General features: G+C 37.3%; 1 protein-coding gene across 4 annotated transcripts in view; it reads right to left on the minus strand.

The window, feature by feature from the left end:
* The window catches only part of PDE5A (phosphodiesterase 5A), a 149,218-nt gene that overhangs the window by 109,868 nt on the left and 24,999 nt on the right, over window positions 1-14,351 (minus strand). For all 4 annotated transcript variants that reach the window (XM_036852451.1, XM_036852448.1, XM_036852450.1 and 1 more), the window contains exon 3: window positions 4,277-4,366. In XM_036852451.1, the coding sequence (XP_036708346.1) occupies window positions 4,277-4,366 (90 nt within the window). The remainder of the gene's footprint in view (window positions 1-4,276; window positions 4,367-14,351) is intronic.

Here is a 14,351-nt window from a genome sequence, read left to right on the forward strand (position 1 = left end):
AGAGGGTAACAGACCAGTTAAGTCAGGGACTGTGCTGCTTGTCACTTGATCCCAGCTGTTTGGTTATTATGTGGCTGATGACCTCTGCATACAACTTTATCATTCCTTGTTTCTCATAAGAGTTCAGTTAGTTCTATGTCTCCTTTAAAAAATAACAGCTGACATTTATTGATCACTCCCAGTGTGCCAGAAAGTATGGTAAGTCCTCTGCATGCACAAACACATTTAACCTTTACAACAACCCTGTGAGGCAGGTCCTTTTATAACCGTTATTTTGCAGGTGAGGAAAACTGAGGATCAAAGGGATTAACCAGCTCCATCCTGGTTACTCATCATGTAAGTGGTGAAGATGGGATTCAAGCCCAGAGCAAGCAATCTTAACAATTACTCCCAAAAGCCTTACTGTGACCCCCCCTTTTGATTTCAAAAGCTTCGTGGGAGAAAGAGTACTTTCTATTACATGTACACAACAGCAAACATTGCCCTGAGTTTGTTTATGTAGCTATAAATTTAAGGATAATTCTGGAAGTCGTATATGGCATCTTCTTAGGGGCCTTGGTTCTCGGTCAGCCAAAGTACTTTTTATACTTCAACAGCCATGCTGAGAGTATGCCTGTTTTTCTGACTGTTTCTCTTCATTCCTTTTTTTCTGAAGAAATAATTCTCACAGGAAATAATTTCAAACCGGGCAGGGTGAGCGTGGGAGGAGAGGGAACAAGGGGGAGAGGACAGAGAATAGGGAGGGTCAGCAAGACGTTTAAAAAGCTGTTTGGAAACCTTCCCATCAGTAAAGTTACTAAGACTCCAGTGAAGTTACTGAAGGTTGTTTATCTCATGAAATGCTTCATGTGAAAAAACTTTTGTGGAAACCAGTGAAGAGCTCAGCCTTCATACCAAATCATCATAGGGTGAAACAGAGACAGCAGGAGAGGATGAGGGAGCATGGAGGAAGATAGCCCTGAGGAGGCTGAGGAACCCAGCAGAAATCTTAAGGAGAGCTCTGGACAATCACAATCTGGGGACCTGCAGCTGAACCCACTTTAATGAGGTCTGTAATTGAGCAGACGACCCCTGGCTGAGAGTGGGGTTATTCATTCATGCAATCAAATTTAATGGCTAAGATTTTTTAAAAATTGACAATACCATGCGTTGCCTCGGATGTGAAGCAACTGCAACCCTCATACATTGCTGGTAAAAAAGCAATATGGTACAGCCACTTTGGAAAGGAGCTTGGAAGTTTCTTATAAAATTAAACATACACCCACCATATGATCTGGAAATTCCCCTCCTATGTATTTACCAAAGAGAAATGAAAACATGTCCACAAAAAGACCTGTATGCAAACAGTGGCTTTTCTTCTAACAGACAAAAACTGGAAATAACTCAAATGTCTATCAACAGATGAATGGATAATCAAATTGTGGCACATCCATACCACAGAATAATCACTCAGCAATAAAAAGGAACACACTACTGACACGCAATAACGTGGATGAATCTCACAAGCATTATGCTAAGTGAAGAAGCCAGACACACAAGACTACATACTGTATGATTCCACTTATATGATTTATATGACACTCTAGAAAAGGCAAAGCAATAGTGACAGAAAACAGATCAGTGATTCTCAGGGGCTGGGGTTGAGGGAGGAGGAGGAGATCAACTACAAGGGGTACAGGGAAATATCTGAGGGGACAGAAATGTTCTGTATCTTGATTATAGTGGTGGTTATATGACTGTACATGCATTTGTCAAAAACTCATCAAATTATACACTTAAAATGGGTGAATTTTATGGTATGTAATTTATACCTCAATACAGTGGGGATTTTTGTTATTGTTGTTTTAGTTTCAATCATCCTCACTGGTAGTCATAAAGACAGAAACGCGTGTAGCCAGAGGATGCTCTCTTACAGAAGGGCAGTCTCACCTACTTCACCCTGGTGATTTTGTTGCACATTCTCATGGGTTCCCCCAATCCCCACTGTTCATGCTATTTGAAAAGAGACATTTAACTAGAGCATGATTCAAGCTGAATCTCTCAGCCAGTACAAAGTTGTTTTTCAGGCCATGGTTTTAAAACATACTTACAAATTAAAAGCTGAACATCATCTTTTTAAGTGCACACAATCATAATCCTTGGTTTATAACTAGGGCAGCCAGATAAAATATAGGATGTCCAGTCAAATTTAATTTTAGATGAACAACAAATAATTTTTTAGTATAACTATGTCCCCAATATTGCATAAGACATGCTTTTTATTTGCTTTATCTGGCAATCTGCTTAAGAACACCACTGGTCCATGCATGGCATAGCCTTTTCAATTTTATTTATTCATTCACAATTAATTAGCTAATTAATTATTTAATCTCATATGCATGTTGTAGCTGCAGGAATTTTTAGTAACTGTGGCTGTAACTACCCTCTTAAGAAACCATGTAGCAACTCTAAGGCACTGAGAACTTATCTCAGACTACTGATAAGTGACTGATTTAGGATCCTGCTTATCAAATTATCTGTAGACCCAGTGCATCAGCATCAACTTGTTGCTTGTTAGAAAAGAATCTCACTCAGGTCTCACCTAGACCTACTGAATTCAGAATCTGCATTTTAAGATTCATATGCACATTATTGTTTTAGAAGCACTGATTTAGAAAACCGTGTTGTAGGAAAATTCCCAAGGGCATATGCAGGGTGGATTAAAGGGAAATTGACTTAAAGTACAGAAACCCCTTACAAGAATATTTTAAAAGTTCAGGCATTACTTCAAGATCTGAATTATGGTACAGGCAGCAGGAATGAAAAGAAAGAGATCAAAATGAGAAACACTAACAGAAAAAAAAAAAAGTTGATGGGACTTGGTAAAGGACTGGATGGAGGAGGGAAAGGAAAGATGTCAGAATCTGAATATAAATCAAGTAGAACCAGCAAAGTGTTTCTTGTATCCCTGGCAGTGGTTCTCAACCTTAGCAGCACATGATAACCACCTGGGAGCTTTAAGAAATACTGATGCCTAGGTCCCAACCCCAGAGATTCTGATTTAAGGTGAAACCTGGGCATTAGAATTTCAAAATGCTCCCCAGGTGATTCTAATGTGCAGCCAAGGTTAAGAACCACAAATACGGGCTCTTTCAACCTATTTGTTTTCACTTAGGAAAATGATTTTCAACCCTGGTTACACTTTAGAATTATCTGGTGATCTTTAAAAATGTATCCCTATCTAGACCCTGTCCTTAGAGATTCTAATTTAATTGGCAATATTTTAGAGTCTCACAGTTGATTGTAATGTGTAGACAGGGCTGAGGACACTCAATTGAAGTATTCAGTTTAAATGATGATTATTTTTTTTCTCAAATAAATGTAAAATGAAGAGAGAATTCAGTGCTTACAGAATCCAAACCTTCTAGTTAGGTGAAATATAAACCAACCTATTTTCATTTGCTTGTTACAATTTCACAATAAATTTTGCTTGGTGTTATATACAATTTCTATTTTTTCAAAACCTCATTTTGAATCCAAACAAAAAAATCAGCTGATTACCACTGCAATTGGATAACCATTTATGAAATAAGCATTATTCAGATGTGTAAAATACAACATGAAATAAATTGATTACAACCACAATTATACATCTTAGGATTCAGTAAGGTCCTCAGGAAAGAGGGGTAAAGAAATGACATGTCTACGGACTTCCCTGGTGGCGCAGTGGTTAAGAATCTGCCTGCCAACGCAGGGGACACAGGTTTGAACCCTGGTCCAGGAAGATCCCACACGCCGTGGAGCAACTAAGCCCGTGTGCCACAACTACTGAGCCTGCGCTCTAGAGCCCACGAGCCACAACTACTGAGCCCGTGTGCCACAACTACTGAAGCCCGCAAGCCTAGAGCCCATGCTCCGCAACAAGAGAAGCTACCTCATTGAGAAGCCCGTGCACCGCAACAAAGAGTAGCCCCCATTCAACGCAACTAGAGAAACCCCGTGCACAGCAACAAAGACCCAGCGCAGCCATAAATAAATAAATACATACATAAATACATAAATTTATTAAAAAAAAGGAAATGACATGTCTAAAATTTATTTCTAAGTCAAAGTAAAGTATCAGGAGTCAACCCTATTACTAAAGTCTAAATAAAAAACATCAAGCAGAACATTTAAGCACTTTATAGTCAACTTGTCACTACAGCATTATTTCATAAGTGTGCAAAGTGAAAAATTTTTTTCAAAAAGAAAAATGTTTCTAAATGACCTTTTAGAGCAAAATGGAAAACTGGCTTACCTCTTCCCTATGATTCTTAATTGGCATACAAAGAATACTTTGTGTCTTGTAGCCTGTAATTTGGTCAACTTCTGCATTGAACCGAGGATCCTAGTAAGGAAGAAGAAATTCAATTTAGTGACTGACCTGTTCAAAGATTGATTTGATTTTTCTGATTTATAGGATTAGAGAAATCTAATCGTCGACTCACCTTGTTGTTCTGAATGACAATTTTATTATTGTAAAAGGCACCAAATCATACAAGTACGTATCATCTTTGACAAAGATAAATTTAAGGGTTTTTTAGCAGCTAGTATTTATGAAAAAAATACAGATGTAAACAAATGTTAAGAAATAAAGCAAATTCAAAATATTAACCAATTTAGATAGCCTCACTTAAACTCAGGAAAAAGTGGCAACTCTCCTCCTCTGTAATACAATTTGCCTATTCCCATCGCACTGATTCTTCTGAAAAAGAAAAGCATCTTTGGTCTAAAACTTTTCCTATAAAACCCACCACCTCCAAAATGACCTTTTCAATACTGACTTGACTTCCCTTGTAATGACTATATATATATATATATTTCCTCAGTATTCTGTATTTCTATCTCAGGTGTTTCATAAGAATTAAAATCTTATCTTTTCTTTCTTTTTGTATATAATAAAACTGCATGGCCTTCATCAGACTATAAACAATTCCTCAATCTTTTGAATCTCTTTCCTCTTTTACAAAGTACATCTTCCCACATCCAATAATCACAAAGGACTGCTGAAAGGTGTAAAAGTTCTAAATGTGGGTTAAAGAAAGAAAGATACAGGCTATTTTCCATTAAACCAGATTGAGAAGGTCAAAGGTAGGCTGTAAATTCTATGAGGGGCTTTTTTTGGTTCACCACACTGTATTCCCAAGATTAGCACAGGAACTCAAAAACATTTGTTAAACAAATGAAGGAATTCATTAACAAATGATATCATAGTTATCCAACATGATCACTTATAGCTTACTATAGTTTAAAGCAAACCTTATAGGTAGGAGGAAAAACATAATCAAGGAAATGGACAGAGACCAGTATATGAGATACAATTAGAACGGAAGCAAACATACCAGAACATAAACATCTGAATGAATATTGTTCCCTTCAAAGCAATAGCCTTGGGAACTTACATGCTCAACCTAATAATAGCATTATTGTTCTAAAAACTCTGCTTTCGGAATTCCCTTCAGAAAATATGGAATAGTCACACTGGAAAAATCCTCATCTTTGAAGGTCATTTCGTTTGTTTGTTTTTTTTAATTAGTCTAAAGTCACGCAAAGCCAAAGTTGTGAATGAAGTAAATGATTACACTAGATTCCATCAACTAGGGTCAGAAATGAGGCCAATTTTCCCCATGAGAGGACCAAACATGGCATTAAAGGCAATTTCAAAAGAAAAGTTATAAAATGGTGGAAAATCAATATAAATATTTTATATTATAAATATACACTACTGCATTTTTAATTTTTCTGCAAACATGCTCAAAGTTATACTGAAAGAAAGAGAAAACCTTGGCTCAATGTTTCCAAAAAACAGTTCTTAAATAGCATACTATATTGCAAGGTATCTAAAGAAAGCAGACAGGATACCGATACGGATAAATTAAAAGAAGTTAAAAATTATGAATTTATACAGTGAATTATTCTGCAAGCTAATAATCAAAATATGAATAGAAATGCATCCTCAGCAATTATTTTGTTAATGAATTACAAGACCAATTTATAAAAAAGAGGATTAAACCCAACTATCTAATCAAAGCAAGAGTCTGAAATTAGTAGCACTTTCACAGAATTTTTTTGTGCATACTGGAAGTTTAAAATAAGTAGCAGCCCTGGATTTCATTCTTCATTGAAGGAGGTAAGAGTAATGTATGCTTCAAAATCACTTTAAGTGAATTTTGGCATCTCAAAGAATATTTCCTTTAACAATGTACCCAGTGCAGGGGCTATAAACACATAGAGAACTTCTAACCCCTCTAGGTCCAGGAAACATTGAAAGAAAAATGGAGCACTATTATTTCATTATTATTGTGATTATTTCTTTCACTGTTTATGAGAACATGACAGTGTAAAAAAACCACAAAGCTTAGATATCCATCTCCCATAATAAAACAACTAGTACCAGACTTGCCCTCCTGCTGAAAAATACAAGATTAGACCAAATACATGCAATAACTAAACTACACACAGTGAAGAAGAGAATACACATGATTGCCTTGCAATAATCCGGTTCCTCCTGGGGGCAGGTAGGTGGTATCCAAGTAGAGTAACAGTTCCAAATAGAACTGAATTCAGGGCTTCTAAAGTGGCTGGTATGTGCAAGGCAAAGGACCTGATAAGAGAGGCTGTGCTTTGGGTGGGGTTAGGGGTGTAAAGAAGGAGTGGCAGAAGACTGAGTGGCTAGTCACTTCAGACATGTATTTGGCAAGACTCTAAGAGACCTAGCAAAGATTACCTGTTGAAGGCTGAAAGTGAATGGTGATACCAATTCTAAAAATGTTTGAAGACACTGGGGTTCTCCCCACCAGAGGAGATACCTCACTAGGCACCTCAGGCATTCAGTCGAGACACAGAAAGGCCACTCCTTGGGGGTAAGGACCTGAGCAGCAGTCCCTAAGACTAAATTTAAAACTAAAGTAGATCCATCCTAACAAATAATAATACCAAACCTGACAGGACCGAAAGGATCTTCCAGTAACTCCACTGTCTACAAGAGCAAAGGTCAGCTCTGTTTTAAAGGAAGTTGATATAATCCAAATGCCCTGCAACAAAACATTTGCAATGTCCAGCATACAATAAAAAAAATCACAACGCATGTGAAGAAACAGGAAATTGAAACCCACAGTGAAGAAAAAAAGCAGTCAATAGAAAACGACCCCAAGATGATTCAGATGTTGGAATTAACAAACAGGGACCTCGAAGCAGCTATTATAAATGTATTTAAGGACTGAAGAGAAAATATGGTAATAATGAACAGATGGAAACCTCTGCAGAAAGAAAAAGTATTTTAAAAAGGCTAAATGGAAATTCTAGAACTGAAAAGTACAAAGTCTAAAAGGAAGAGCTCACTGATGGATTTAACAGCAGATTGGAAACAATGGAAGGGTCAGTGAACCTGAAGACAGATGGACAGAAAGTATCTAATCAAAAGGACTGAGAGGACAAAAAAAACCCTGTAAAAAGTTAACAGAGCCTCAATGTTCTGTGGGACAACATCAAATAGTCTAACATATATACAACTGGAGTCCAAAGAGAAGAGAATGGAGCAGAAAAAATATTTAAACACATGACCAAAAATTTCCCAAAGTTAGTGAAAACCTTAAATATATACACAGTGTGAAAATGATATATACTATGAAACATATAAGGTGAAAAATGAAGCCTGGCTGACTTCTCATAAGAAAAATGAAAACCAGAAAAAAGTGGGAGAACTTTTAAAGTGTTGAAAGAAAACCACTATTAACTGAGAATCGTCTAGACAGTGAACATATCTTTAAAGATTACAGGCAAAATAAAGCCATTTTCAGATAAACGAAATCAGAGAATTCGTCACCACCAGACCAGTACTAAAGAAGTGTTAATGAGAGTTCTTCAGCTTGAAGAGAAAGACAAGAGATTCTACAGAAAGGAGTGAAGAGCTTGGAACATGGCTTGAGCACATGCACAAATATATGAAGAATAAGGAAACGAATCCACAGAGATATTGCTATGATTTATGTCAATGAGTGTACTGCCTATGTTTTCCTCTAGGAGTTTTATAGTATCCAGTCTTACATTTAGGTCTTGAATCCATTTTGAGTTTATTTTTGTGTATGGTCTTAGAGAATGTTCTAATTTCATTCTTTTACATGTAGCTGTTCAGTTTTCCCAGCACCACTTATTGAAGAGACTGTCTTTTATCCATTGTATATTCTTGCCTCTTTTGTCGGAGATATGGGGTGTGTGTGTGTGTGTGTGTGTGTGTGTGTATTATGGAATATTACTCAGCCATAAAAAAGAATGAAATAATGTCATTTGCAGCAACACGGATGGACCTAGAGATTACCATACTAGGTGAAGTAAGCCAGACATAGAAAGACAAATATTATACGATATCACTTATGTGTGGAATCTAAAAAAGAAAAAAAAGACATAAATGAACTTATTTACAAGACAGAAACAGTCCCTCAAACATAGAAAACAAACTTATGGAAAGGGGAGGGTAATAAATTAGGAGTTTGGGATTAACATATACATATTACTATATATAAAATAGATAATCAACAAGGACCTGCTGTGTAGCACAGGGAACGATATTCAATATTTTCTAATAACCTATAAGAGAAAAGAGTCTGAGAAAACATATATATATTACATATATAATATATATAATATTATATTATATATATTAAGAAAAGAGGAAGAAAAAATATACCTTGAGGTGTTAGAATGAAGTTGGAGGTAAGAATTGTTTAGCATATAGTGAGTCGTTAGATATAGGAATAAATAAATAAAATATAAGTGTATGTGTGTCTGTGTATATTTTTTTTCCTAGCTCTGTCTGCTGATAAACTAGTAGCAGTGAGCACACCTACTGCCTAGATCCTGGTTTCTAAATAACATCCCCTTCACTGAAAGGAACCAGGGCTCCTTAAGAAAAAGAATGATCATAGGGCTAGGGCAGGGAAAGTAAAAGATGAGTCTGGAACATCTTGTTAAGCAGTTAAAACTTTCAGCTCCCCTAGAAAACAAGAAAATGCCAAGAGTGATGGGGACATATCAAAAAGACATAGGAGCCGGTAAATCTGATATAATCCGAGAATTTGAATAAATAAAGATAGTAACAGAGCATAACTCATTAAACAAAATAAAAATCCATGAGTCCGTAATGATAGAAATAAATAAATAATGAATGAATAAAGAAGGCAAAGCTCTTCTTTACATTGGAATGCCAACTAATATATATAGAAGTTATTATGAAGTTGGAAAATCAGTGGATGACAAAACTGGTAAAGGTACTGATGAGGAATAGAATATCTACACAATAGCAAAATACCTCCTCTTAAGATACTTAATTACAATGGGAAAATTATAACTTTATAGTGGAAAAACCTAGTGGATACCGCTTTAACCAAGTTATCAAATTTAACATCATCAATACTGGGGTAAAGTAACATCATATGCTACCTGGTAACATATGCTAAGCAGGTCTGTGGTATAATAAAAAATATATTTGGTCTAGCATAGAGCTCCTTAAACCCTTGGAATTTCCTGAGTGACAGGAGATTCTTTATATATTCATAACAAGCCCCTTACAACCATACCTGAGTTCATGCTAATGAGAAGACTCACGGGGCAGGGGGAGGGGGATGGAAGGCCTCAAATAGCTTCAGGATGGGGGCTGGCTGCCAAGAAAACCAATCAAGTGATTACAGGATTAGAACTTTCAGCCCCACCACTGACTTCTGGATAGGAGAGAGGGGGCTGAAGCTTGAGTCCAATCACCAGTGGCCAATGATTTAAGCAATCAAGCCATCAGATCTGAGGGAACTTTTGGGTTGGTGGAGATAACTGTGTGCTGGGATGGTGGTGCACCACGCCGCCCCCCCCCCGCCCCCTGCATGGAAGTTTTGTGTCCCCCCCTCTCGCTCCTTGCCCTATGCACCTCTTCTATTTGGCTATTTCTGAACTGCATCCTCTATAATAAAACTGTAATTTTAAGTAGTGCTTTAGTGTTTTCCTGAGTTCTGAGTCATTTTAGGAAATTATTAAACCTGAGCAGGGAACCCCGGAATTTGTAGCTACCCAGACATAAGTGTGGCTAGCCTGGGTATCCTATTTAGGGCTGGTATCTGAAGTGGGGACAGCACTGTGGGACTGAGTCCTTAACCTGTGGGGTCTGCATTAACTCCAGGAGCTAGTGTCAGAATTGAGCTGGATTGTAGGACACCCCAGCTGGTGTAGGAGAAGTAAAGAATTGATTGCTGTTTGTAAAACCAAACTAGGTCTCAAGATCAACATCTGTCGTATTCCTGCCCAAAGTGCCTGACTTGAATCAATTCAAGAAAAACATTCTACAAGATAACTGGCCTGTATTCTTCCAAACTACATGTAAAGAAAGATAAAGAAACACTGAGAAACTATTCCAGATTTAATGGAGACCCAAGAGATAGGACAAGTATGTGCAATATGTAATCCTGAATTAGAGCCTTGATCAGAGTAAAAAAAATAACTATAAAGGACATTCATGGAACAACTGGCCAAATTTGACTATGGAATGTTTGATAAAAGTACTGTATCATAAAATTTCCAGATTTTGACAAATGTATCACAATTGTGTAAGAGAATATTCTTGTTAGAAACTATACACTGAAATATTTAGTAAAAATGTCACCAAATGGTTCAGAAAAAAATAATATGCATATATTACTTATATGTATTATATATAGGAAAAGAAAATAATAAAGCAAATGGGGCAAAATATAAACAATTGGAGAATCTGGGTAAAGGGTATACACAAGTTTCTGATGCTGGTCTTGCAATTTTTCTGTAAGCTTGAAATGGTATAAAAATAAAAATAACAGGAAACAAAAAGGAAATAACACAGTAGACTTGCCAAATTATATGCGCTGGTTTTCTTCCACAAAGTGGAATACCTAGAGATTATTAGAACATTGAACAAAGATATAGCAGTTCCCAAACTGTGTTCCCTGGGGCACAATTACACCATGACAAAACTATCAAATATAATAATTTAGCAAAATTAAAGAATTTATCAAAATTAGAACAGTTGCTATTGTTATCTCTTTCCTCTGAAATTCATTTTGGAAATAATTTTATTCACCAGAAATTCACTTGAGCAGCAAGTGAGACCTGCAGGATGAGAGATGGTGAAGATTTATTTACCTGGAAAAGGACTGAAAAGGGAGGAATGAAGTGGGAGTGGGAGGAGTAGCAGCTCCACGGTGAAGCCACAGAAGTGACAATGTGACCCTTCCCTAAGATCCTCCAAGTTTTCTCCCTAGAAATCATGGTATCCATGGAGAGGCTGTCCCATGGAAACAGGAGAAGAGCCCAAGTTTTGCATTCCAGTTGACTTAGGAAAAAGAGGGTTGTTTAGACAATAGAAATCCTTTGACATAGGAAATCCTGTGGAGTCTTAAGGCTTCCATAAGACATGGAACCAGGGGTTCAGGCAATCTGTGATGGTTAATTTTATGTGTCAACTTGACTAGGCTAAGGGATGCCCAAATAGCTGATAAAACATTACTTCCAGGTGTGCCTGTGAGGATGTCTCCAGAAGAGATGAACATTTGAATCAGTAGAATGAGTAAAGAAGATCTTCATCAATGCCAGTGGGCATCATCCAATACCTTGAGCACCTGAATAGAACAAAAAAGGCAGAGGAAGGACAAATTTGCTCTCTAAGACATCCATCTTCTCTTGCCCTCCTGCTGTCCATCAGAGCTCCTGGTTCTAAAGCTTTTGGCCTCAGACACAGACCGGAGTTATACTATTGGCCCTCCTGATTCTTAGGCCTTCAGACTCTGAATTACACCATCAACTTTCCTGATTCTCCAGCTTGCAGATGGCAGGCAGACTGTGGAACTTCTAGGCCTCCATATCCAAGTGGCTAATTCCTACAGTAAATCACTTCTTATTTATCTCTATTTATCCAACTGGCTCTGTTTCTCTGAAGAAAACTGACTAATACACAATCCAATCTAGATACTGGATGATATCTAGTTTTTACATATGCGGATAATGCCAACACATTTATACAGTTGCTCTGATTATTATGTGTTAATATTTTATTATTAATAAATGCTCTGCCATATTCAAGAAAGTTGCATGAATGATGGGCTGATGAAGGAGGAGATGATGTGTGACTGAACATCACTGGTATTTGTGATCTAATTGAGACTCACTGGTCTAAGTTGTCGATCTTGTCTTATATTTTAAAATATGAATGTGTTATTTTATTAGTAATAAAACAGTTGAATCCCCAAGCTTATATCATTCTGTTACAAAGTTTTAAAAAGTGACTCAAATGTTGACCATTTCTTACAATTAATCTATCTAGGAGACTATTTTTTTTACTCTTAGCTTCAGTCTGAGCACTACTCTATTTCATGGCCTCTTCTTGGTTTTCTACTGCTGCATTATAACTTTTAAGTGTTCTATGGTCACATAAGCTGAAGAAATGTGTCATTTTTACAGGCACATATTTAAAGAAGTAGGACTCAGAAAAGATAGAATATACTTTGATATTCTGATTATTTTCACAAAAGGCTATGAGACAGTATTTTGACTATTCAAGCTATGAGTGGGCTGAGTAATGAATTAGCCACTAGCCAACTGACTTCCACTGTTAATACCGATGTAAATTATGTCACAGATCAATCCCACAACTTCTAATGAAATTCCTGGGACAGGAATCACTTCTGCAAGGACTCTATAAACACAGATCAAGGGTGTCGAAGGTGAAGCAGCAACATGAGAAATCCACAGCTAAGAGGCTTCACCCTGGGGTCACTGCAAATCAAGGACACTGGGCCTATTTCAGATGGCAGTACAAGAATTAAGTTATTACTAACTGCAAGACAAAAATTATACCATCAAAACTCTAAAGATGGTAAACAGATTAAATAAATTATATATAAATGAAGAAATCCTCAGGACCGGAGAAACTTAGGACGATGCAGACAAATGAAGGCTTTCTCAGCAAAGCTGAAGCATATTTATGGTCCCACTGTACTTGGGACTATAGTGCCATTGAAAAGCGGAAACCCAGCTGTCACCTAAGACAGGAAGGGAATTCTGCAAACTTGGCAGCGATTCTGCAGCTGTGTCCTTAATACCCCTCTTGGAGTCTGCCATGGTGTGATGTTACTCACAGAGCTCAAAGAGGTCATGGAGATAGCTCCGTGAAGAATCAAAATGGAAAAGACTGCTGGTATAGGGTGGATTCTGAAACCTATCTCAGGATTTAACCTATCCGAACTATCACATCTCTCCCCAGATCCCTGCCCTCAGTATTCCCCACCAGTTACCATTATTTATTCAACCAACTTCAAGACCCGAGTCTTCTCCAACTCCTCTTTTCTCCTCACTTCCATCTCCTATTAGCTGCCAAGTCTAGCAGATTCCGCTTCTTCATCTTTAATCCATTCCCTCCTTTTGGTCCTGAAGGCCAGTGCCCTGGTTCAGCTCCTTACTTCCTCAGACTATTAAAATAACCTATCCTCCCAGTTTCCAGCATTTTGCCCTCCAATTCATTTTATGACCACCATATTATTCATCTTTCTAAATCACAGTCGGAATCATGCCAGTTCCCCTTTCAAGCCATCTTCAGTTATTCCTCATAGCTCTGAATCAAACACATACTCCTCAGCTTGGCACTCAAGACCCCAGTAATCTCCAGTAGCTCCTCAGCGTCTATACTGACTGTCACCCACACATTTCCATACGAGCGCCACAGGGTCCAACTTCCTGTCTCTTCTGCAAACTTCTTTACATCTGGATCTCACTATGCACACAACTCAATCTACTCCAATCTCACCCATCTTCCAGGGTCCACATCAATCACTGCTTCCTCAAAGAAACCTCTCTCCATCTCCCCAATTATATATGATCTCCTGCTTCCCTGAACCTAACACATTTTCCCTGGATCTATTATGACCTGCTTTCCATTCTACTTATTTATCTCACCTACTATAATTTTCTCCCAATCACTATTTATTAAGACTTATATCTATGTTCCAGGCACTGTCTTAGGCATCAGGAATACAGGGGTGACTAAAACATCTATGACCCCTCAAATTACACAGAGGAGCCTCAAGCTAGTATTACTATGGAACCTTCATAGTGTATCACGTGATAAGTAGCTAGGACATAATTCATAAACATACTAAGTGTCATTCAATTAAGATGCTTTGTTTAAAACCTCTTATTCTAGTAATAAAAGATTAATTTTAAATGGGAAATTTCAAGAATCATATAGTGTAATCTTTAAGTCCATAACTGAAGTAAAAGTGGAAGAAATATCAAATCTTTCCATCGAAATACTATAAGGCAAAAAT

Source organism: Balaenoptera musculus, chromosome 5 (assembly GCF_009873245.2).
Source record: "Balaenoptera musculus isolate JJ_BM4_2016_0621 chromosome 5, mBalMus1.pri.v3, whole genome shotgun sequence".
Taxonomy (NCBI): domain Eukaryota; kingdom Metazoa; phylum Chordata; class Mammalia; order Artiodactyla; family Balaenopteridae; genus Balaenoptera; species Balaenoptera musculus.